Genomic DNA, 24,097 nt, shown 5'->3' with positions numbered 1-24,097 from the left:
TTATAATTTAATTTTAAAGAATATTAATTATAATAATTAATCTTAATTATTTATAATTTTCAATACTATAATTTTCAAGTATTTATAATAGTTTAAATTTTATAACTTTATAGTTATTTTTATTTTTTTAATAATATATGAACTTGTTCATAAATTTATTTAACGAATTGGTTCATCAATTTATTTAAATAATATTACTCACGAGCTTATTTAACGAGTCTGCTCGTGAGCCTTCTCAACGAGCCAGCTCGCGAGCCTAAAAACGAGTCAGCTCGCGAGCCTTAACGAACCGAATACTACGGAGCTCAAACTCAGCTCGTTTAAGTGACGAGTCTCAAAATTGAGCTCGAGTTTGACTCGTTTAAAAAACGAGCCGAACTCGGTCGAGCTTTTATCGAGTCGAGTTTCGAGTAGCTCACGAATAGTTTGGCTCATTTACAGCCCTATAAAATCCATAGTATCAGAAGTACACTACAAACAAACGGAAAAAAAAAAGTACATATCTTTTGATACTCTAACCAATAAAAGCCAACTAAAAAAAAATATTTAAAAAATATTTACACCCATCCACCTGAAAGTGGAAAAGAGAAATCTACATCTTCATGTGGAGAGAGAGCAGGAGATGATCGATGATCGTAGCAGAGAGATGATAACAAAATCTTAGAAAGAAAAATAAAAAAGAGGGAAATTTTTTTTCTCTAATCTAACTAGAGAGACTTCAAAATTGCGAATTATTTTTCAAAGGAAATACTTTAACTTATTTAAACTATATTTATATAAATCCATGTATAAATATATAAGTTCTATAATTTTTATATGATTTTAACTGTAATTTTAATATTTAATTTAAATGTTAATTTTTTTTGATATAGGCATTTATTTGTATTATTACGTAGATAGATTTAAATAAACTCTTAATATAAATATATAATATTTTATATAGGTTTCACTGCTCCATGTAGATCTCATTTAGGTAAAGTTCCTTTGTGGAGGGGCAATTCTTGGGATTAAATTAATTCTGGTGGTTGGCTTGACAGATTAGTGAAAGAAACAAAAGGTCCTCTTGAGCTTCTAATTGGGCCGAATATGGGCTAGAGTTATTTTCTGATCCATGTGATTGTAGTCGTCCAGACTCCAGATCGCACCAGCTAACATCCAGGTTAATAGAGCTCGAGAGCTGAATTCCGGCAGTCGGTCACCAGCGATAAAGGAGTAACTGGCTAGAGAGAAATAGTGGAATATTTGAGGAAAACCCAAGAAACAGAAAGAAAATGGCAGGGAGATTGTGCAACGTGGCATCACGGATCATGGGAGGAAACGGTGTCGTTAGCCGCTCCGTCGCCTCTTCTCTTCGTCTTCGCTCTGGCATGGGTCTACCCGTCGGCAAACACATCGTCCCTGAAAAACCTGTCCGTATTCACAATTCTTTCTCTTATAGATAACTCCATGTCTGCAATTTTTTTTTTCTTTTGCCATATTTTTGAAAGCATCGAAAATAAACTATTAAATCCCTAAATTTTCTTTATTTGTTTTCTGTGCTTCAGCTTCCAGTAAATGATGAACTGGTTTGGGACAACGGGACTCCGTTTCCTGAGCCTTGTATTGATCGCATTGCCGATACGGTTGGAAAGGTAATAATACAAAGCCATAAAGATCTAATTCTTCTCCTTATCTGATTTTTTTTTTGGAATCGACCTTTTTTTTTTTGTTGGGTGGGGGATGAACAGTATGAGGCTTTGGCTTGGCTGTGTGGAGGTTTGGGCTTTTTCGCTTCACTGGGACTGTTAGCAGTGTGGAATGATAAAGCTTCTAAGATACCATATGTAAGGCAAACAACCCTCAATTTTATTTGTTTTTGCATCAAACTGTGATGTTTCTTTGTTACAATGAAAAGGGCTTGGTTTTGGTAAGAAATGGAATTGGTGTTTGTTTCAATTTTGATGTCAATTGGTGGGAGGGGGTCATCTTGTCAATTTGGATAGCGAATGAGATTTGAGTTGATAATTGATAAATACTGTATGATGAACTCTACTTGAATCCAGTTTCAATACAGTGCATAGTATCGTTGAAGATGCATCGGTTGCGTACATGCTGTTCTTGTTGTGTCATATTTAATTATTTAGTCCTGTTGTTTTACTCTAAACCTTTGATTTTAATCTTGGAACTTCTTGAATGACACACATGCAACTCAATATCCTGACTTTGCAATCTTTACTTGATTTATTATCAATCAGTTTTTCCACTATCAACAGTATTTCCCCTCTGTTTAAACTAGTTTATTTTCCGACAAGTGAGGGAAGTGGCCCTTTTGTTAAGGTATGTTGTTCTTTAACATTTAATGGGGACAAAGATGAATGGTTTAAGAGTGTATTTAAATGTTACAATTGTTGAATTAGACTCAAAGTCTTCTGTACCAATTGTGTTTTCATAAATTCAGTTCAAAAACTATTAGAAGTGTATCAGGCCTTAGATCTTTTTTGGAGGATCTGAACAATGTTGCTATAATATTCCTCTGGTCTCCATTTGATTGTCATTCAAAACTCGATGATGTTTATCCATCGGAAAAAAAATGATATTTTCGCGGATACAACATAAAAAGAATTAACCAAATTTACTTGATGTAGAGGCAATCAAGAAAGCTGCATAAGTGAAATAAAACAAATCTGGTTCTTCTATATTCATAACAAAGAAATAACTTCTGGGACAAAGCAATTAATGTGCCCATAATATGCATAGACTCCTCTTTGGCATTCAAATTATGCTTTTTATTAGCACCATTGTTTCCTGTCTCGCATATAATTCATAATCTGCTGACATTCCCTTCCACTACTTGGTTCTGTACCACACCATATCCAGCTGCAGCCAAGGGGAGCACATGAATCTATATTAAGTTTGATCCTCCGTCTTCATGTTGCTTACACTTGGTTTTCATCTTTATGGTCTGAACATGCCATCCCTCGTACTGTTGTTTTATGTGAAATGATCTGATTTCCTTTCCAAGACAGCATAATATGCAATTTATGATGCTGATGATTTTGTAAGATTTATTTATATTTAGGCCATTGATCATTCAAGGGTCTTATAAGCCCTTTCATAGTCCTTAAGCCTGTAAATATTTGTTAATTGTGCTCATGTTCTTCCTTGGAAAGTCTCATTTGTTTTCATGTATTGCTGCCACTGACTTTGGAAGCTAAAAGTTTGTCAGTCAGAATGAGCTGATATTCCTCCTTTGGGTAGGTGGAATTTCTTTTTTCAGCAGTAATACAAATGACTGTTTGACCCCAAAAATGTTTAAGTCCGATTGATTAGTAAGTATTGCCTGTGTTCATGGGGATTCCAAGTAATAAATTGGGACCATGGTGCATGATATAGTTTATTTTTGAATTGCATCTCATCAAAAAATGGCTCAGAGCAGGGGAATCTTGTTTAAACAATATAATCATTCTAGGTTTTGCAATCCCTGTTTGTGGGAGGAAATGTCACTGTAGTGTCATTGTAGGAAGAAGTTCCTTGATGCTTATATTATCCTTTGAAGAATAATGCAGTTCTGTAGGTCTCTTCACGAGTCAACTGTCTATATTCCCAATTTCATTTTGTCATTCCTTTGCATTTTATCTTTTCTGTCATTAGTGAAAATCAATTATTTATGATGTGCTTACTGCTTGTGGCTTTGAGTGATGGCTGAAATTACCTACTTCGAGGAGTTATTAAGGATATTTGAAAAAAATATTTCCTGAATTTCCTTTTGTTTTTTCAAGCATGACTTTGTGATTGATTTGAGACTGCTATTTGGCTAGGTGCATACCTTCAATTTGTTAGATATAGATTTGTTAAGATTTTAAACACTTGGCTGTTACATGTATATCTATCCAGTGATGGGGTAATGCCTTTATCATTAGAAGTTGGGAAGGATGTAATCTTACTTAGCGTTGTGCAACATTTAACATTTTCTGAATTTGTTTGACCAGACACCGAAAGTATATCCATATGACAACTTGCGGGTGGAGCTTGGCGGAGAACCTTAGTTAATCTGTGCAAAGGAATTGTATGGTTGCTGTTTCACATACATGTTTCGTTTTTGTTCATCTGTTGCTTGTGGAATTGCAAACAGTTAAGAAAAATAATGGTTGTAGTTGACATTACCTCATGAATCTAACAGTTTTATATGGTTTTGTTTAAATCTGATTCCTGCAAAACTTATGGGGATTCTTTTACACCGTTACATTCTTCTTCCAGTGTGAGAAAATAAAATTAGTTGTGTTATTATAAAAAAAGAATATATAATTAAAAAGAGAAGGCAGGAAGCGTGATAAAAAGTACATCCCGTGAACTTGGGTTTGTGGATGTAGCTGGATCTCTAAACTCTGGTTGTATTTAAAATTTCGTTGTTGCTTAGCCAGATATACAAACATTATTCTCGTTCAGATTTATACTCATCCTATTCGAGTGTCTGAAGCAGTCCTGCTCTATTTTCTTAAAAAAAGAAGGTTGTGTGTTCAATATTTGATTTATTGAACACATCCTTCTTTGGATTCAGGATGGCCTACCTTTTTCAATTTTTTGGTGCACAGAAGATTAATTCTTCGACTTTGTAGTTGTCTTGTCGCCAAACAATAATATTGTCTCTGAAAATTGAACATGAATTCTCTACTTGGTATTGCAGTGAGCTTACCACTGCCCCAACACCTGTTGTTTACATCACATTTTATAATTTGTAAATTGTTAATTGCTTAATAATTAGTTTTGAATTCCTAAAATGCTTACATCTGGAGATGCCGATGTTTTCAAAGATCCTAAGCAACTCGCTAGAGATTTCGATGATAAGTAAATGTTAATTACAGCGGTAATATAAAAGCAATTTTACTTCTCTTAGTACATGTATTTTTTATTATTTTATATAAAAATAAAAATAAAAAAATATAAAAAATTATAAATATTTATGCCACATATCATAAATATTTAGTATGAATTAATTGTTTCACTTATATAGATTAATTTTTAGTTTTAGATTTTTTAAATTATAAATTAATATATTATATTAAAAAGTCATATACCAATAATAATAAAAGAAAATTTAAAAATTATATATAAATTGTAATAATAAAGATAATAAATTATATTTATTATAAACACATTAATTAATAATATTATTAAATATGAAAATATAATTTAAAAATAAAAATAAAAAATATTAAAAGTAACACTTGGCATAATTATATAAATTTAAATATGTCACTTGATATAAATATAAGTATGTCACTTATTAACCATAGCCTATTTTATACTCTTTAACTTTTTTATACTATATATAGTTATGAGAACGCCAAATACAAGACCAGTTGACCCATTGACCCATAAGGAATCTCTTACCCTTTCCTGGAAACTCAAGGCAGACATAATATGCTGAATTCACAGTATACAAATACCTCTTCTCTTTGATCCAAATCAACCGATCATCCACATTACTTCTACCCAATGAAATGGACAGAATAGCCCTCCTATCCCTCTCACCAAATAAGCTACACACCTTGCCATCATCCCAAGTTCGTCGCCCCTCTATAAACAGGTCTTGACCTGACAATTTTGGATCACCCGTTCGTGGCACAGCCTCCCCAAAGAACGATTCTGATCTATGGATCCCTCCAAACCATACCATTGTTTCCATTTCTCACCCTCCATCTCACTACTTTTTTCGCAAGAATTCCCCAGAACTATTTATAAAGAGAGCCAAGTTGAAACCTTAGAGGTCCCTAAAACCCATGCCCCCTCCTGTAGATATCCTCACCAATAATGTGCCAAAACTTCTGATAGAGCATGGGATTTAATCCATCTAAACCTGGGGCTTTTTCTTTGTGTGTAGAAAAAATGGCATATTTGAACTCCTTGAAAGTGAAAGGAGCTGTAAGAGCTCGATTATCCTCCATTGTTACCTTCTTTTTTACAAGATGAATAACATTATCAAAATCTGTTGGGAAAGAATCAAACAAATCTGTGAAGTAATCATCCACCAACCGCTGCATCCCGTCATTATTGTTAACCCTAAAACCCTTTGAATTTCTTAGCCTAAGGATTTTATTGTTTTTCCGCCTCGCATTCATCTAGGCATGAAAAAAAATTGTGAATTCTTATCCTCCTGTTTCAGCCAAAAGCTCTTAGCGGGTCTGATCTATTATCGTGAAGCTGCTTCTTTATAAAATCCTTCCTCTTCAATAACTCTCTTTTTATCCATGATACAGCCCCTCTCTAACTCGTTCCACCCATATTTCACAAACTCGTGATATCCGGTTCAAGGAGCCACGAATTCTCTAATATAAATTTCTTTCTCCGCCTATTCTCAAAATTACACATATCGAACAAGCATTTTATTCGATACTTTGCTTGTTCGAACAACTAGTTTGCTTACGTAATAGATTTGTCCGATTTGACGCACCGCTATAGTGTCACGCCAAATATGGTGTGACACTAAAACAGCGCCATTTTTTTTTTTAAAATTTATAATATAATTTAAAATTTATATCTTTTTCTATTTTTTAAATTATAATATAATTTAAAATTTATATATATTTTTAATTAAATTTAATTTTTTTGACTCTTATAATTTATTATATTTTTAATTTATTTTATATTTTTATAATTATTGAAATTTAATTTAAATTAATATATTCACAATTATTGAAATTTTTTTTTGTTTATTTATAAAATAATTAAATATTTGAATATTGAATGAAAATATAAAATATATAAATATTTAAAGTGAATATATAAAATTATATGAATTTTTTGAATGAAATATATAAATAAAATTAAAGTAAAATAAATAATATAATATTAAGAAAAGAGAAGAATATAAATAGAATATTTTTTTTTGTGTTAAAATTAGTGCAGAAGATTGGAGAGAATATTGCACCATTTTAATGCAAAACACCAAAATAATGCAAAAAATAGTGTATAGGGTTGAATTTTTTCATTATATTCAAGTCTACCATGTCAACACACTGCCAAATTCAATAATGATGTGTCACATTTTTCAATATTAAATTTAAATTATATTTTTTTATATTAAATTTAGTTATTAAAAAATAAATATTTAACACTAAGATTTTTTAATCTGAAATATTATTTTGGTTATATAAATTACTGAATAGTTTTTTCAATGAGATCAATCAACAAAATGAAAATTTTTAATTTCTGAGAATAAAAAAAGTTAATATTAAATATTTATTTTTAATAACTAAGCTTAATATAAAAAATATAAAAATATTTATTTTACCAATACTCTTCTTTAATTATAGTCGAAGAAAGAAATTTTTTTGGGTTTAAATAGAGAAACTGAGCGACTCTTCCGGTTTTTGAACCGGTGTCCAACAAGATGGATTTGTTTGACACTTAAACTAAAATGGTCTTTTGGTGATATAGTAGACTTGTTCGGCACCGTTGAAAAAATTATTGAAAATAATTTTTTAATTTCTGGGAGTAAACAAATTTAATTTTAAATATTTATTTTTTAATAAGTAAACGTAATACAATAAAAAAATATAATATAAATTTTATATTATAAAAATGTGCCACATCACTATTTAAATTGTCAGCTGACAATTTACCTGTCAATAAATTGATCCTTCAATGGGTGGGGCACTAACAAGTGTCTGTTAAAAGCCCATGGAGACCCTTCTAAGACCAACTCAATATCCTCCTCATCATCAATAGACAGGTTTGCTAGTTGATTATCCATGGAGAAAAGGGCAGTCAAAACTAGTAAAAGGTGACACAAAAAGACAACATAAAGCTACAGAGAGCAGACACCCTTCATCAGAATCTTAGACATTCATCATATCTTCATCTTTATTTTCACCTCATTTTCCTTCTGAATATGAAATATGTATCCTTTTATTTGCTTTTAACTCCCAATTCTCTATATCTAACATTGATATCTCATTCTCAACTGTGAAGTTTAAATTTTTAACTTCTTCCCTAATTCATGAAATTGAAATTTAATCACTCTTGGTTAAATTTATTCAATTATAAAAGAAATTCGACAAAAGAGAAACACAAAATAATTATCGAACTCCATCTCACATGAAAACAACGGGCATATTCTGCAGGATTCTCTAAAACGTAACTCTTCACTGTGCATGATAATTCCATAGCAACGTGCTCACATGGCTCACATTCAGCATTTTCGAACACTTACATGCCTGTTCTTGATTAATCTCCGTCTATAAAATCCTCGTTCCCCAGCTAATCCATTCACCATTTCCATCATAAACCATCCTTTAAGTCTTTGAGAAATGGCTTCAAGAGCTGTAGACTCCATTGCCTTGCTGCTCTCCCTCAACCTTCTCTTCTTCAGCATGGGGAGCGCTGCGACTTGCCCTGTGGATGCCCTAAAGTTCAAAGTATGCGCCAATGTGTTGGGTCTAATTAAGATCCCACCAGAGGCACCTTGCTGCAGCCTCATTGCCAATCTTGTTGATCTTGAAGCTGCTCTTTGTCTTTGCACTGCCATCAAAGCTAATGTCTTGGGCATTAATCTCAACATTCCCGTCGACTTGAGCCTGGTGCTCAACAAATGCGGCAAGAAGGTTCCAGAAGGATTCCAGTTTCCATAAGTCCTTTTTGTTTAATTGATTGCTTTGTTTGCCTCACGGTTGATTTTCAGCTTTGGGATGTTTAGTTTCTGCATAAGCCACGAAAGTATTGAACCAATAAGGTTACTGTATTCTTGCTTTCTTCTTCAATTCCTGATTCTTTTAACGAATCATCCATTTACTTTAATTGAATTAAAAAAACTGTGATTATTTTATTAATAAAAAGACAATTGAAAAAAAAAAATCCTATAAGGACGATGAATCAGTTATCAACACATTTCTGTACGTATAGTTGCATATATATATATATATATATATATATATATATATATATATAGTGTTATGCAATATTTTTTATTTTTGAAATGAGAATTGAGAGATTGGCAAAACAGAATCTGAGATCTTTCAGAGTTATTCATATACACTTACCACTAAGTTAAACCTGAAAGTGCTGTTATGAAACAATTTGCTTTTTAAATTTCGTCTTCGTTTATGAACTTGAGCTAGCTGCACATGGAAGGAACCTTCTTCTCTTCAGGGACATAAATCTATGAAATATTTGCTCATTAATTACGCTTTGAATCAATAGCATATTCTCTCTTGAAACCTTTTCATTAATGATCAATAATCCCACGAGGTACTTTATAAATTAAATAAATAAATAAACCTACGAGATATTAACTAATAATCAAACCCAGGGTGGAAGCTCGTGACAATATTCAACATCTTGTAATGCCAGCTAAATTTTGCCCCATATGCCATCACGACGTGCTCACATGAGCATAAATGCATAATGGTTTTGGGAGAATTCTATTTGGTTTAAGTATAATTAATGGGAAAAAATAAAAATTTCGTTATTTTCGTATGTATTTTTTTTTTAAATTTTTGTCAATTTCTTTATGCTTTTATTTGGTATGTAATGTGGCAAAAAATAAAATTGTGTTGTGATTGGTCAATTTGCAAAGAAAACGTGAGGTGATTGACGTCTACGACAGTCACATCGATATTCAAGTCAGTAAACTGAAAAATATGACGAAGGTAAAAAAAATATGATGAATATAAGGAAATTGTTTAGAATTCAAGAATAATTGTATTAGAATTACATACATTTGTCTCTATGATTATTATTTATATTGTAAGAAAGTAGGGTTAATTGTAATATTTTCTAGAAATCCGGCAATGATATGACCGGCTCGTTGATAAGGGATCTCACCGGCTAATTGGTCGGAGATCCCTTGATTATAAGAATAAAGGGGATCTACTGGATTGTAGCCATTAACGGTAACTTCCTATAGAGCCTCGTTTTACAGTTGAGAGAGCGAGTCTTAACGAAGAATCAAGACCTAGAGCATTCGAGTCTTCTTTTCTCTCGGTGAGACCGAGCATCATCTGATCAAACTCTTTTCACGTGACCCTATCTTTGAGTGCTAACACATGGCATTCTTTAGGGGATTATTGTGTAATATCATAAGTCTCCTGCTGGTCTTTGATTCTTTAAATTTGAAGGTGACAATTGTCTTCACGATCTGAGGGGCGTGTGGTTTGTTTATATTGACCTTCCATACTCGCATCATTTTGTCTGCTCCTGCTCATAAGTGACAATTGCGTTGTGGCTATGAAATAAATTAAAAATAATCAATCAATCAATCTTAACATCCGGTCATGATAACAACTTGAAAATTTTATTAATCAGGACTGACATCCGATTGTTAGTGTAGCGGATACCCTTCTAATGGTCTGGTCGTAAAATGTGTCATGGTCCTAGAGTGTAAATCATACTGGCTGTTCCTAGAAAAATCATGCGGTCTTATTTTAGTTCGTCGAACTAAGTCAGCTTCTATATGTGTTGTCCTTACTTTCTTCTTACTCGCCCTGCCGATCAGTCCAGTCCAAGATTTTATCCAGCACCGTACCAAAATTAATCCGAGTGATATTGCAACGCCTTGGTAAGTTTTGGGCTTTCCCTTGACCCAACCAGTCCTGGTAAGCTTTTGGATATTTTTCAGTCCTAATGAGCTTCTGGGCATTATCCAGCCCTAACGAGTTTCCAAACATTTTTCAACCCTCTTGAGCTTCTGGGCTGTAATACCCGGCTAGACTCCGGTATCGAAATTCCTACCGTCCGGTGGAATCTCGGATGTTGAAAACCTCTAGAAGGGTAAAACCATATTTTTATAAGATGTTTTAATGTATTTTATGGTTTTAAGTAAGAAAGGAAATGAGTTTTGTATGAAAATAACCTTGGAGGAAGACCCAGGTTCGGCAGCCGAACCTCAAGTTCGGCTGCCGAACATGTATGTATTTTGGAAGTGCTTTAGGCCCCCGAAGGCATGAGTGAGGGAAGTCCAGGTTCGGCCGCCGAACATGGCATGCATGCGGAGGCACGTTAGGCCCCCGAAAGTGGCCTGGCCAGCCACCTATAAAGGGATCCCTATGTCCGAACGGGTGAGCTTTTCTCCCCGTTTTCGGCCAAGGTGAGTTCTCCGCCGTCCCTCATCGATTTTGAGCTTCTTCCTTCGAATCTTCATGATTTTCTTATGAGTTTTCACTTGATTTTTGAAGATTTCGAGCTTAGATCGAAGTTGTGAAGCTTGGAGACCTCAGGAAACCCATCCTCCCCAAATCTCCAAGTTAAGTCACACTCTCTCTCGATCTTCAAGAGGTAAGAGTCGATCTTGAGCTCATACTATGTTTTAAACAAGTTTTAAGAGGATTCATGGGGTAGAAATGCATGTTTAGGTTAGTTGAATATTGTTAGATTTTTATGTGAGTTTTGGGCAATGTAGGTTGCTGAGTTGCTTGTTTTATGTTGTTGTTGGGGTTTAGGTTAGTTTGAGACCCCTATGTGTTGTTGTATGTGTGTATGCATGATTTTGAGAGGGTTGGATGCATGTTTGGAAGTTTGGGAGGCATTTGTGCATGTTGGAGTTGAGTTTCTGCCCCTTTGGGAGAACTCAGGTTCGGCAGCCGAAGGGACTTTCGGCCGCCGAACCTGCCTGTGGAGGCCAACTTTCGGCTGCCAAACCCTGCTCCCGAAAGTGGACTTTCGGCTCTGGAAGGGAGTTTCGGCCGCCGAAGGTGCCGCCGAACATGCATGAGTTTCGGCTCTGGAACCCACTTTCGGCCGCCGAAGGTGCCGCCGAAAGTGGCTGAGTTTCGGCTCTGGAGGGACTTTCGGCCGCCGAAAGTGCCCTGTTCAGCCTTCCTTTGCATGATTTATGTGATTGTTTTAAGGAGTTTTAGGGGGGATTTTTGGGGAGTATTTTAGAGTCATGTTCATGTATATTTGGTCCCTCATTTGAGTCCACCTGTGTAGGTTCGGACCCGAGGAACCGAGGACGTCAGCAGTGAGATAGCTACTTCAGTGTCTGGTCAGAGCTAGCCAGAGGTAAGTAGAATGACTCCTTATGTTTTAAAGTAAAATAATGAAAGTTTTAGCATGATTCACGCATCATGAATGCCACGTGATATTCTAGATTGTTTGCATTAGAATTCATGAATATGTTGCATTGCATTATTTGATGTTGATGTGGATGGATGTTGGATGATCCTTTAGTCCTCGTATGATATGATATGATGATGATACGGTATGGAAGACCAGTGAGACCCATTCTACGCCCCTGGCACAATGTAAGAGAAAGACCAATGAGGCCCATTCTACGCCCCTAGCACAGTTGGAATGTTATGTTATGTTATGTTATGTAAGAGAAAGACCAGTGAGGCCCATTCTACGCCCCTGGCACAGTTGGACTATGTAGAGGACTACTGGTGACAAGTCCATCCTTGATGTGATTTGTTTGTAATGTGTTGCATTTCATGAAAGCATGAAATTTAAATTGAATGTTTATTTATTCTGCTCACTGGGCTTTATAGCTCACCCCTCTCCCTTAACCCCCAGATTTGCAGGTACAGGGTAGACCAGGAGGTCAGCAGGAGTAGAGTCATATTTTATGTAATAGCTAGATGTGGACATGAATATGATGTAATGTAAGAGTATAGTATAGAAATGTAATGTAATGATGCTTATGGAAGTTTAGAGTTGTGCTTGACCATTGTATGTTGTTAATCCCTTTCCAGTACATGATCTTAAATGTTTAATGATGATGATTGAAAACCAAGCTTAATGTATGTTATGATACCCTATTGGAGTATTTGATGAGGACTCCAGTGAGAGGTTTTATGTCATGATTTGTGCATGCACAGGTTAAGCTTGGTGAAGGAACGAATGAATGAATGAATGAATGAATAAATGAAAAAGTTTTAAATTTTTATGTAATTGTTGATCATATATGGGATTAAACAGGTATACAGGATGTATGTTAGGCTTGCTACGGGTCCCGGCGGCCTTAAGCCGATCTGGATCCTAGCATCGGTAGCGGTCCGATTTTCGGGTCGTTACATGGGCATTCTTTATTACTGACGAGTTTCTGAATATTTTCTCGCCTCGACTAGCCCTGACGAGTTTCTGCTTATTTTTCAGCCTTATCGAGCTTCCAGGCATTCTCTAGCCATAATGAGCTTCCAAATATTCTCTCGCCCCGATCAGTCTTGACGAGTTTCCGGTTATTTTTCAGCCCTATTGAGTTTCATGGCATTTTCTAGTCCTGACGAGCTTCTGAATATTTTCTTACCCTGACAAGCTTTTGATCATTTTCAGCCTTATCGAGCTTCTGGGCATTCCTGACGAGCTTCTAGTAATTTTTCAGCCATATCGAGCTTCCGAGCATTCTCTAGCCTTGACGAACTTCTGAATATTTTCTTGCCCCAACCAGTCTTGACGAGCTACTGGTCATTTTTCAGTCCTATCGAGCTTCTGGATATTCTCTAGCCCTAACGAGCTTCTGGGTATTCTCTAGCCCTAACTAGCTTCTGGGTATTCTCTAGCCCTAACGAGCTTCCGAGTATTTTCTCGCCCCGACCAATCCTAACGAGCTTTCGATAATTTTTCTTCTTGCAGATTTCACTTGCTCGCTTAGCAACCTGTACTACCTTCGCCAATTGTCAAAAAGTCTCGTTCGTCTACAATAGGCCTTCTTCCTTCGCAAAAAGTTTTGGTTTTGTGGGAGTGATTGTAAGAGCAATGACAAATGCCTTTGAGACTTTTTTGTGAAACGAGATAACGCCTAGTCACGTGGCCTGACTCACACACGCTTTGTGGCTTGGGCATGGAATGCCTTAGAAACTTTTTTGTGAAGCAGGATTAATACCCGGTTGGTCGGTTTGGCAGAATCCACCTTGTGACCTGACATCAAATGCCTTATTTATTGGGATTGACACCCATATTATGGCATGGTGGAATCTGTCTTGTGGCCTGACATCAGATACCTTAAAATTTTTTTGTAAAATGAGACTAACACCGTGTTAGTCGGCCTGGTGAAATCTGCATTGTGGCCTGGTATCAAATGCCTTGTTTATAAGGACTGATATCCGTATTATAGCCTAAAAGAACCTTCCTTGTGGCCTGACATTAGATGTCTTGTTTAGTAGGACTAGCATCCAGATGGTCTGACGGATTCTCGCCTTGTGGCTTTGCTTTTGTCTCTACGCTTTCCTCTGATATTCCTGATAAAAAAGGTTTGAAAAACACATCATAGTTTTTTTTTATTACATTTATGTAAATGCCAAACATTCTTACAAAAATAATTAAAAGACTTAATTATCTAACTCGACCAATTTTAAAACTTTGGGGTTTGATTTAGGAGCTGAATATCTTATGACGTCCTACTTCCCTAGACCCTTATTGCTACTCTGATTGCATTTGTTCGAACTTCCTAAAATCTCAAGGTGCTTGCATGCGCTTGACATCGATGACTCCTTTGGACAAGCTCTTTTGCATCTTGCATTATTACTAGCCAATAGTATCCTTACCTGGATACTTTTTGGGCAATCGTTCAAATTCCTTCGTGATTTCTACAATTACCTTTATGAATGTCTTTAAGAATTTCTCGGCCCTCATCTTCCATTACGCATTATAGCCATGGTTGAATTGAGGATCTTCTGTACAACTGACCATTAATTAGTGCATATTTAGAGGATTTTTTATTACCTATTTAGTGACCATTCATCGGTTGACAGTGTGCCAAAAAGTGTCATCCATGATTCTCCTTCCTCTGCCTTGCCATTTTTGCTAGAAAATCGACCTCTTCGTTATCACCTCTAGCCATATGGTGAAATTCGCAGTTGCACTTATTGGTAGTAACCTTAGTTGCAGCTCGTGAATCATCAGCCATTTCAAGAGATTTTTTTTTAAAGTAAGAGAGGAGAAGAGATCGATTTTAATTCAAATGAACAGAGAGAATTCAATGGATTTTCTGACAATGGAACCAAATGATATAGCCGAAAATAGAGTTATGCTGTGATTGGTCAATCCTGCAAGAAAAAAAACGTGAGGTGATTGACGCGTATGACAGTCATTCCGACGCTTAAATTAGTAAATTGGAGAATAGGGCGAATGTAAAGAATTGTTTAGAACACAAGAGTAGTTGTGTCAGAATTGTGTATTTTTGTCTCTATAATCATTAGTTTTTATACTGTAAAAATGTGGAATTAATTATAGTATTTTCTGAAAATTTGATAATGATGTGGCCGGCTCGTTGATAAGGGATCTCACCGGCTAATTGGTTGGGATCCTGTGATTATAGGCGTAAAGGGGATATGTTGGATTGTAACTATTAATAGTAATTTCTTATGAAGTCTTACCTTTTAATTGAGATGGCAAGTTTTGACGAAAAGTTGAGACCTGAAGGGTTCAGATCTTTTTTTTTTCTCGGTAAAACCGAACATCATCTTTACGTGACTCTATTTTTAGTGCCAGCATATAGTTTTCTTTGAAAGATTATTGTGTAATATCAATATATATTTTTTATAAGAAAATAATTTTATTAGTAAAATTCAATTCATTTATATTTACGAAAAAAATTATTTATTTAGAATTATTTAATTATAATAAAATTTAATTTTACTCATTTACATTAAATAAATTAATAATAAATTTAAATTAAATGAATTTATTCATATTTTTATTATTTTTAAATGAAATATAAATATTTAATTTTATAAATAACAATCATTTTTATCCATCATTATTAATATTTTTATAATATTTAAAATCAAAATTTTATATTATTTTTTATCATTAAAAGTATAAATTAAGATTTTTTTTAAATTAACAAAATAATATAATAATTTTTTAATATTAATTATAGATGTATTAAATATTAATAATTAATATTAAATTAAATTAATTTTTAAAAAGTAATTATTAATTAAAAATAAAAAATAAATTTAAAATTAAAATAAACAGAAAATAAATAATAAATTTTAAAAAAAAAACTAATTAAATTATTTTAATATAAATTATTTTTTTACAAACCATGAGACTGCTAAACCATCCCAAAGCCATTTACTTGACTTCTCTATATAATTTAAGTGATTTGATTGAAGGTTTGAATTTTGTTCGAGGATAAGAATTTTTTTTTTTTCTTAAAATCATTCTAATGATGTTTTTCATATGATAGTGATACTTTCAGTTTTACTGCTGATACAAAATTGGAGTTTTCAAAAAAGAAAAAGTTTTGTTATCTTATAACTAAAATTTTTATTTAAGTGATATAATTAATTAATTAATTTATCATAACTTTGTCTACACTGATGAGAGTAAATTTACCTCAATATCCTAAATTTTATTTATAAATTTGAAACAGCAACTCAGTTTTTTTTAGCATAATGCGTTAAAAAATTTTGTTTGGTAAACTTTTTTGTAGTATATAAATGGAAAAACACTTAAATAAATTAGGTTTATCATGGGCCTATCACACACGTGTGAGTTTTATCTAATTTATATAAAGGACCCCACTATATATATGTTTGTATTTTGAATTTGGCATAGCCAAAAATTTCCATTTGTATTGAAATTAATTAGGAAGGTTTCCAAAGCGTAGGAACACGTAAAGACCATTTCTCATGATAAAATAAATTGATATACAAATGAACATAGATATTTTAGCACGATAATATTTATAAACTTGCCCAATTAATGTTCAATCATATCATAGCACATGCCAATTGTGGCTCTTCGTTCTCCATAAAAACCCTAAAGCAATTCCATTTCTCTTCAATATTCCACCACAGACTTATAACTTAAGAACCATCCAATAACTTCCTTGAGAAATGGGTTCAAGATCTGTAGCCTCAATTGCCTTGCTGCTCTCTGTTAACCTCCTTTTCTTCAGTATGGGGAGCGCTGCGAATTGCCCAGTGAATGTCTTATTGTTCCAAGCATGTATAACTGGGTGGTCGGCCGGGCAATACAGCCCACCATATGCACCTTGCTGCAACCTCATGGCTAATCTAGTTGATCTTGACGCTGCTTTTTGCCTTTGCACTGCCATCAAAGCTGATGTCTTGGGCATTAGCCTCAATATTCCCATCAACTTGAGCTTGGTGCTCAACACCTGCGGCAAGAAGGTTCCAGATGGATTCCATTGTCCATAAGTCGTTTCTTCTATGTGTTTCAGCTTTTGATATTTTCCAATGTTTTTGGAAGTTGTGAACTCTAGTACTGAACTAATAACTTCTTGGTGCTGCTCATTGTGACGATGCATGGAGAAATATATTTAGGTATAAAACTATATAAATATGTCATCTTTCATGTATTTATCAAGCCTGTGAAATCTAATAATTTCATCTCATTCAAGGGATGCATAATCGATCATCTCATATCCGATGCATTTTGGCAAACCCATGAATAAAAAAAAAAAAAAATTCATTTCTAGTAAGAGAAATTACACAGATTGCATCCATTGTATCTGAAAACCGTATCTCAATCAATCGTATTTTATACTTTATCAATATCAACTATATGTTTTCTAAACCGTATCTCAATCAATCGTATCACTATCATTGCCTATCAACACAAGATAAATATTGTAAAATTTAAAGGAAAAAAGCTATGGCTAATTGAGTGTAAAGAAAATGGCTTATATTAAATGGGAATCCTGCAGGTTGATAGCAGAAGCTTTAGCTAGGTGTCGGGAGGGCAGTGGAGTTAGCTACAGATAGAGGGAGATGGGATGATAGAATCAGATTCCAAGAGTATTGTTCACTCTATTGTGTAATGTTTGTCTCCATCACCTTGGAAGATACATTCAGACAGACAGCAGCTAATTTGGTTGGGTATAAGCTAAAATTTTGCATTCATCAAATGTATCTGTGAACAGATTCATTCGACGTGATGGCGGGAATAGTACAACTGACTATGGTGATAGCGGTGGAGGCGATGATGGTGGAGCTTCACTCGTTGGATGCTAATCGTCGAGAATGAAATATGAAAAAATTAAATTAGGAATTTCATATTGAGATATCATTAAATTGGGTCATTTCACTAACCTATTATTGTTACGCGAGAAATAACAATAAAATATTAAATTATAATTAAATCACTAATGGAATTTTAACGGATCTGCTATATAGACCATGTATGGATTAGTAATTCACTAATGAATCTGCGATCAATATTTCATTAATGTAAATATTAACAGTTGTCTGATTTTGTTAGTGAATAATATAAAATTTCAAATTCGTTAATGAATCAATTACTATTACTAATAAATTTCATTTTGTTAGTGAAATTCGTTATTGTTTTGAAAGATTTTTGTAGTATAAAATATATGAAAGATGCCTATAATCCTTTTTTAAAATTAAACATCTTGATTTTAAGACTGGATAATTTTTATTCATACTCATTAAACTTTTTTGTTTATTTCATTTTCATCGTAAGCTTAATTTGTTTTAGTAAATAAAATAATTTTGATTTTATTCCAGAAAAGGTCATTCCATCTAAAACCTTTATTTTTATTCTTCTTTTTTTCCTCTTTTACTTTTAAAAAAAAAAAATTAATTGAAGATTGTTTAAAAATTGGAATTATTTTTTTTCAATAAGTTTTTATTTATTAAATTTTACAGTTGAATTATATGGTACCTTTGTTATTGCATTTAATTATTTGGTCTACTTCAGATTTTTAAGAAATTATTCATGTTGTTAGAAAATAAAAATTAAAAGATATATAATTACATAAAATTAATGGTTTAATATTTTTTAAAATTATATCACTAATACATAAAATATACTTTGTTTGAAAAACACTTTATTTTTAAAATTATAAATTTTATCATTAATACATAAAATATACATAAGATCCATTTCTTCTTATAAAATAAATCAATACAAAAATGACGAGAAATATTGTTTATATATTTTTTGTCAAAACTATTGGGACAGAACAATTAGTCTTAAACTTTAAGATAGATTTGGATCAGACTTAAATTTTATTGTCGACGTCGGATAGAGACTCACGATAATTTTTAAAAAAAAAAAAATTCAAAACGCACGATTTTCAAAAATATGATAAGAGCCACAGGTCTGTCATAAAATTCGATATGGAAATTTTATTGTTTAGGATCAATTTTGCATTTTAATTATTTTCTTAAATATTTTGGATATTTTTATAATTTTGCATATTAGAGTTTTGTTTTTATTATAAATAGACTCTTTTAACTATTAGAAACTGACTTTTTAATTTTTGAGAAACTTTAAAATTTTTCGTTTTTTAGCCTATCTTTTTTCTTATTTTATTTTAATCAAACAATATTGATTAAAACTCGTAACGAAGTCTAAATAATCCTTTTATCCTATTAACTATAATATATTAACACATGGCCAGTAGTCTAACATTCAACATGTTCTAGAGCAATGCCAGTGAAGACCAAGCTCCAATTATATAGCCTAGCATATCTCCATGCATGTGCTCACATGGCTCACATTTCACATTATTATAACTCGATCAAGCACCTAAGCTTCCTCTATAAAAGCCCTTAAGCTACTTCATTTCTCTTCACTCTTCCACCATACAAAGCTTATTTCTTAGGACCCATTCAATAACTTCTTTGAGAAATGGCTTCAGGAGCTGCAGCCTCCATTGCGTTGTTGCTCACTCTCAACCTCCTCTTCTTCACTATGGGGAGCGCTGCGACTTGCCCTGTGGATGCCCTAAAGTTCAAAGTATGTGCGAATGTGTTGGGTCTAATTAAGATCCCACCAGATGCACCTTGCTGCAGCCTCATTGCTAATCTTGTTGACCTTGAAGCTGCCCTTTGCCTTTGCACTGCCATCAAAGCTAATGTCTTGGGCATTAACCTCACCATACCCGTCGACTTGAGCTTGGTGCTCAACAACTGCGGCAAAAAGGTTCCAGAAGGATTCCAGTGTCCATAATTGTTTCTTACCGTCGTATATTTGTTTCAGCATTGATATTTTGGATTGTTTTGTTATCAACACTTGTACTAAACCAATAACTTCTTAGTGTTACTCTTTGTATCGATGCATGGAGAAGGCTTTTTGCCTTCTTCATCATCGCCAGTATTCCTTTTTCTGATAAGCAATAATTTGCATTCCTTCATTGTCAACACTAGTGTTGAATCCCAGTAATAAACTAGATACATTAAATATGTTTTGTAAGCTTTCCTCTTTCAACATATATTTTGAACACTTTAGAATGATATGGTAATTTCTAAGATCAAGTATCATGGTTTCTGATTGTCTCACTAATTGACGATAACCAAGGGAGGACGTAGAATTGAAATTGAAGGGATCAAAATTATACCGTTGACTGTGCGGTTATCAAAACCGGTCAAAAATAACTTTTTTGGTTATCAACAATTTTACAACTGTAGATGGTGGCAAAAGGATCGAATCCACAGGGAATTGATACTTATCTATTTTTCTTATCAAGACCAAGAAAATAAACTGAAAGCAAAATAAATTGAACGTAAGTAAACTTAAAGTAAAATAAAGGGAGGGGTTTTGAGATTGATTCAATTAAACTAATAATGAAAGCAATAAAGTAAGCGAATAATAAAAATAAAGAGATTCAATTATGAGAAAAACTCTAGTTGAAGAATTGGATCCACTTCAGTTATTTGGATTGATCATTGATACTTAGGTTCCTTTATTTGATTCAATAAATTAGTTATGGAGATGGAAGACGCTTCTCACCACCATATCTCTCCTTAAGCATAAATTAATTAGGGAACGTTCTCTAATCAATCACTAATCAACAAGTTGCCAAGGAACGTCCTTGGGCCTTAGGCATCTAACAAATGTCAATCGCATTAAGAAATAGAGAGATCTAATTCTAGCTACCCAAACGCATGGTGATATCGCTAGATCATATAATTTTCTTAGTTTTTACACTAAGAGTTACTTGTGTTTGAACAATCCAAACAATTACGGACTTAAAACTATCAAAACTAACAATTTATTATCTTGCAATCAAGAATCAATTGGCCATATTGATCAAAATAACAAAGCAACAATGGAATTAAGTATGAGATTGCATGAATATTGAAAAACAAAAGTTAAACAATGTGTGTTCATGATAATTTGCCAAGAATTAGAAAAAATAAAAGAGAGAAGAAGCACGAGTTGTGTGCTAATGCAGAACGAAATGGTGATTGCTTATGCTTCAAGGCAGCTGAAGAAGCACGAGTTGAATTACCCTACACATGACCTAGAAATGGCAGCGGTGATCTTTGCACTCAAGATGTGGAGGCATTATCTTTATGGGGTAAAATGTGAGATCTTCACAGATCATAAGAGCCTGCAGTACATCTTGAGTCAGAGAGAGCTGAATTTGAAGTAGAGAAGATGGGTAGTGTAACGACCCCAAAATGGACCGTCACCGGTGCTAGGACTCAGGTCGGCTTAAGGCCGCCAGAACCCGTAGCAAGCCTGCTATACTCTCTGTGTACATGTAATACTCATACATGATCATACATTTCCTGTGAAAATAAAAACTCTTTTCTAAACCAAGGCTTAACCTGTGCATGCACTATCTCTGTACTCCGTACTCTGTACTCTGTACTCTGTACTCTGTACCCCTGACTAGAGCTTGCTCTAGATGGGTAACTCATACCTGTTAAGCCTGGTTTTTCACATACAATAAAACAGATAGTCAAATATAGATCATGTACAAAACAAACATCACTATGTCAAGCACATTTCTAACTTTATACACAACTATTACATCTCTTTATTATTACATGTCCACTCTAAGCTATTACACATCTCTTTACTCTTTCTGTACGCTAAGCGTCTTCTCTGAATACTGTACACTGAGCCTGCAAAACTGGGGTTAAGGGAGTGGGATGAGCTCTATAGCCCAGTGAGTAGAACAGTAAAACATCTCATTAAAATATGATCTCATGGAATGCGTCATAACACAGACAATTCACATCAAGAGTAAACCTGTCACCACATAGTCCCAGTAACTCTGTGCCAGGGCGTAGAATCGAGCACCTGGTCTTCCTGTCATATATGTATATGTGTATATAACACCTCTGTACTTACCATTGCCAGGGCGTAGTCAAAGGCTCCTGGACTTTACTATATACCTGCCAGGGCGTAGTCAAAGGCTCCTGGACTTCTCTATACCTGCCAGGGCGTAGTCAAAGGCTCCTGGACTTCCTGTCTGAGACTATTGGATCATTCAGCATTTACCCACATCAACAAATAACTATGCAATGCAGCATATTCGTGGATTCTAATGCAAACAACCTACTGTATACTTATGATGCATGAACTATGATAAAAGCATTGTAGGTCTCAATTAAAAACATTAAGTTTAGTTCCACTCACCTCTGGCTCTGGACTGACTCTGCAGGCTCTGAAAACTCTGGAGCAGTACTCACTGCTGCTCTCTCTGGTTCCTCTGATCTGTACCTATACAGATAGACTCAAATGAGGGACCAAACTAGCTTATGAACAATTCTATTAAACTCCCCAAGAATCCCCTTAAACTCACTCTAACATCCATGCAAAGCATGCAAAGGAAAGCTGGACAGAACACTTTCGGCGGCAGGTTCGGCCGCCGAAAGTCCTCTCCAGAGACGAAACTCAAGCACCTTCGGCGGCCGAAATTCCACTTTCGGCTGCCGAACCCTTTCGGGGGCAAGTTTCGGAGGCCAAAAGGCACTCCAGAGACGAAAGTCTCTAACCTTCGGCGGCACCTTCGGCGGCCGAACTTCCCTCCAGAGCTGAAAATCCAAAAGCTCGGGGGCAAGCTTGGGCAGCCGAAGCCACCTCCTCACACCTCCTCAGGGGTTCGGCGGCCGAATGTACCTTCGGCTGCCGAACCTGAGTTCATCAGCAGGGCAGAAACTTGCCCTGCCTCTCGCCAAATGCACAAAACTCACTCCAACTCAACCACCTCAATTCCTCAACTTGCATACACTTATGTATATGCTCAAAGGGGTCAGAAACTACCTTAAAACCCCAAACACACAACAAAAACAACACAGAAACAAGCTAGACATACAAAATCATCAAACCCTCTCTTTTACCCTATTCATGCAACTCTCTCCATAAACCCCCATAAAACCTTCAGAAAACATAAAAACAAGCTCAGGATCCTCACTTACCTCTTGAACCAAGAAGCTGAACAATCCTAACGTGGAGTTTTGGAGCAACTTTTCTTCACACTCTCCAAACTTCACAACTTTGAGTTTTTAGCTTAAAACCTTCAAAATAACATAAAACTCAATCAAATCCTTGCATGATTTAATGAAAACTAGAAGAAATACTCACAAAGGACAGAGTTTCACCTCAGCAAGTGAAGAAACAGTACTCTACCGCTTCAACCGACTGAGGGCCATTTATAGGTGGCTGGCCAGACCACCTTCGGCGGCCACACGTGAAACCGAAAGCCATGCATGTTCGGCGGCCGAACCTGGCTTTTCTGCCTTGGTTTATTTCATTCAAAAACTCATTTCCTTATGCTTTAAAACTATGAAACATACCAAAACATTAGAGAAAAACATCAATCTAACCCTTCTAGAACTCCATCGGAAAGTAGAATTCCGATGCCGGACTCTAGCCGGGTATTACATTCTCCCCCCCTTAAGAACATTCGTCCTCGAATGGTCCTAAAACAAACAATGAACACATAAAAAGGAGGAAACTAACCTCAAAACAAATATGGATATTGCTGGAGCATAGACTCCCGTGTCTCCCACGTACACTCTTCGAGATTATGGTGGTTCCACAGAACTTTCACCATTGGGATCTCCTTGTTTCTTAGTTGTCTGATCTGTGTGTCCAAAATCCGTACTGGCTGCTCTATATAGGTGAGATCTGTAAAAATCTCCACCTCAGGCTCACTCAGAACCTGATTCGGATCTGACACAAACTGCCGTAGCATAGAAACATGAAATACCGGGTGAATTCTCTCCATAGAGGCAGGTAAATCCAGCTTATACGACACATTTCCGATTCTCTGCAAAATCTCAAAGGGTCCAATGTATCGTGGAGCTAACTTACCTTTCTTTCCAAAACGAACCACTCCTTTCATTGGAGACACTTTTAGCAATACCCAATTACCTTCCTGGAACTCTAACTGTTTTCTGTGAACATCTGCATAACTTTTCTGTCGACTCTGAGCTGTTCTGATTCTCTC

At 34.8% G+C, this 24,097-nt stretch overlaps 4 protein-coding genes across 4 annotated transcripts; all 4 read left to right on the top strand.

Annotated features, from left to right (window-relative positions):
• Positions 1-1,088: 1,088 nt before the first annotated feature.
• Positions 1,089-4,180, top strand: LOC110629002 (NADH dehydrogenase [ubiquinone] 1 beta subcomplex subunit 8, mitochondrial). The gene is made up of 4 exons (XM_021775836.2): positions 1,089-1,409; positions 1,545-1,631; positions 1,728-1,823; positions 3,969-4,180. The coding sequence occupies exons 1-4, from the start codon at positions 1,272-1,274 to the stop codon at positions 4,023-4,025; spliced, it is 378 nt and encodes a 125-aa protein (XP_021631528.1). The 5' UTR covers positions 1,089-1,271; the 3' UTR covers positions 4,026-4,180.
• Positions 4,181-8,181: 4,001 nt separating this feature from the next.
• On the top strand, positions 8,182-8,640 carry LOC110629009 (14 kDa proline-rich protein DC2.15). The gene has a single exon (XM_021775848.2). It carries the CDS (start codon positions 8,289-8,291, stop codon positions 8,607-8,609), a length of 321 nt encoding a protein of 106 aa, XP_021631540.1. The 5' UTR covers positions 8,182-8,288; the 3' UTR covers positions 8,610-8,640.
• Positions 8,641-16,757: 8,117 nt separating this feature from the next.
• Positions 16,758-17,081, top strand: LOC110618980 (14 kDa proline-rich protein DC2.15). The gene has a single exon (XM_021762248.1). It carries the CDS (start codon positions 16,758-16,760, stop codon positions 17,079-17,081), a length of 324 nt encoding a protein of 107 aa, XP_021617940.1.
• A 2,419-nt stretch (positions 17,082-19,500) lies between these two features.
• LOC110629797 (14 kDa proline-rich protein DC2.15) lies at positions 19,501-20,100 on the top strand. Its single transcript, XM_021776924.2, has one exon. It carries the CDS (start codon positions 19,540-19,542, stop codon positions 19,858-19,860), a length of 321 nt encoding a protein of 106 aa, XP_021632616.1. The 5' UTR covers positions 19,501-19,539; the 3' UTR covers positions 19,861-20,100.
• The last annotated feature ends 3,997 nt before the right edge of the window (positions 20,101-24,097 follow it).

The sequence above is a fragment of the Manihot esculenta genome, chromosome 1 (assembly GCF_001659605.2).
Source record: "Manihot esculenta cultivar AM560-2 chromosome 1, M.esculenta_v8, whole genome shotgun sequence".
Lineage (NCBI taxonomy): Eukaryota > Viridiplantae > Streptophyta > Magnoliopsida > Malpighiales > Euphorbiaceae > Manihot > Manihot esculenta.
This window is presented reverse-complemented; position numbering and strand designations above follow the sequence as displayed.

Excerpts from the sequence above, each read along its gene's own strand:
- LOC110629002 (XM_021775836.2), top strand. The coding sequence starts at position 1,272 with ATGGCAGGGAGATTGTGCAACGTGGCATCACGGATCATGGGAGGAAAC. Across the intron at positions 1,410-1,544 it reads ACATCGTCCCTGAAAAACCT|CTTCCAGTAAATGATGAACT; the intron begins GTCCGTATTCAC and ends TCTGTGCTTCAG. Across the intron at positions 1,824-3,968 it reads AAGCTTCTAAGATACCATAT|ACACCGAAAGTATATCCATA; the intron begins GTAAGGCAAACA and ends TTGTTTGACCAG.
- LOC110629009 (XM_021775848.2), top strand. The coding sequence starts at position 8,289 with ATGGCTTCAAGAGCTGTAGACTCCATTGCCTTGCTGCTCTCCCTCAAC.
- LOC110618980 (XM_021762248.1), top strand. The coding sequence starts at position 16,758 with ATGGGTTCAAGATCTGTAGCCTCAATTGCCTTGCTGCTCTCTGTTAAC.
- LOC110629797 (XM_021776924.2), top strand. The coding sequence starts at position 19,540 with ATGGCTTCAGGAGCTGCAGCCTCCATTGCGTTGTTGCTCACTCTCAAC.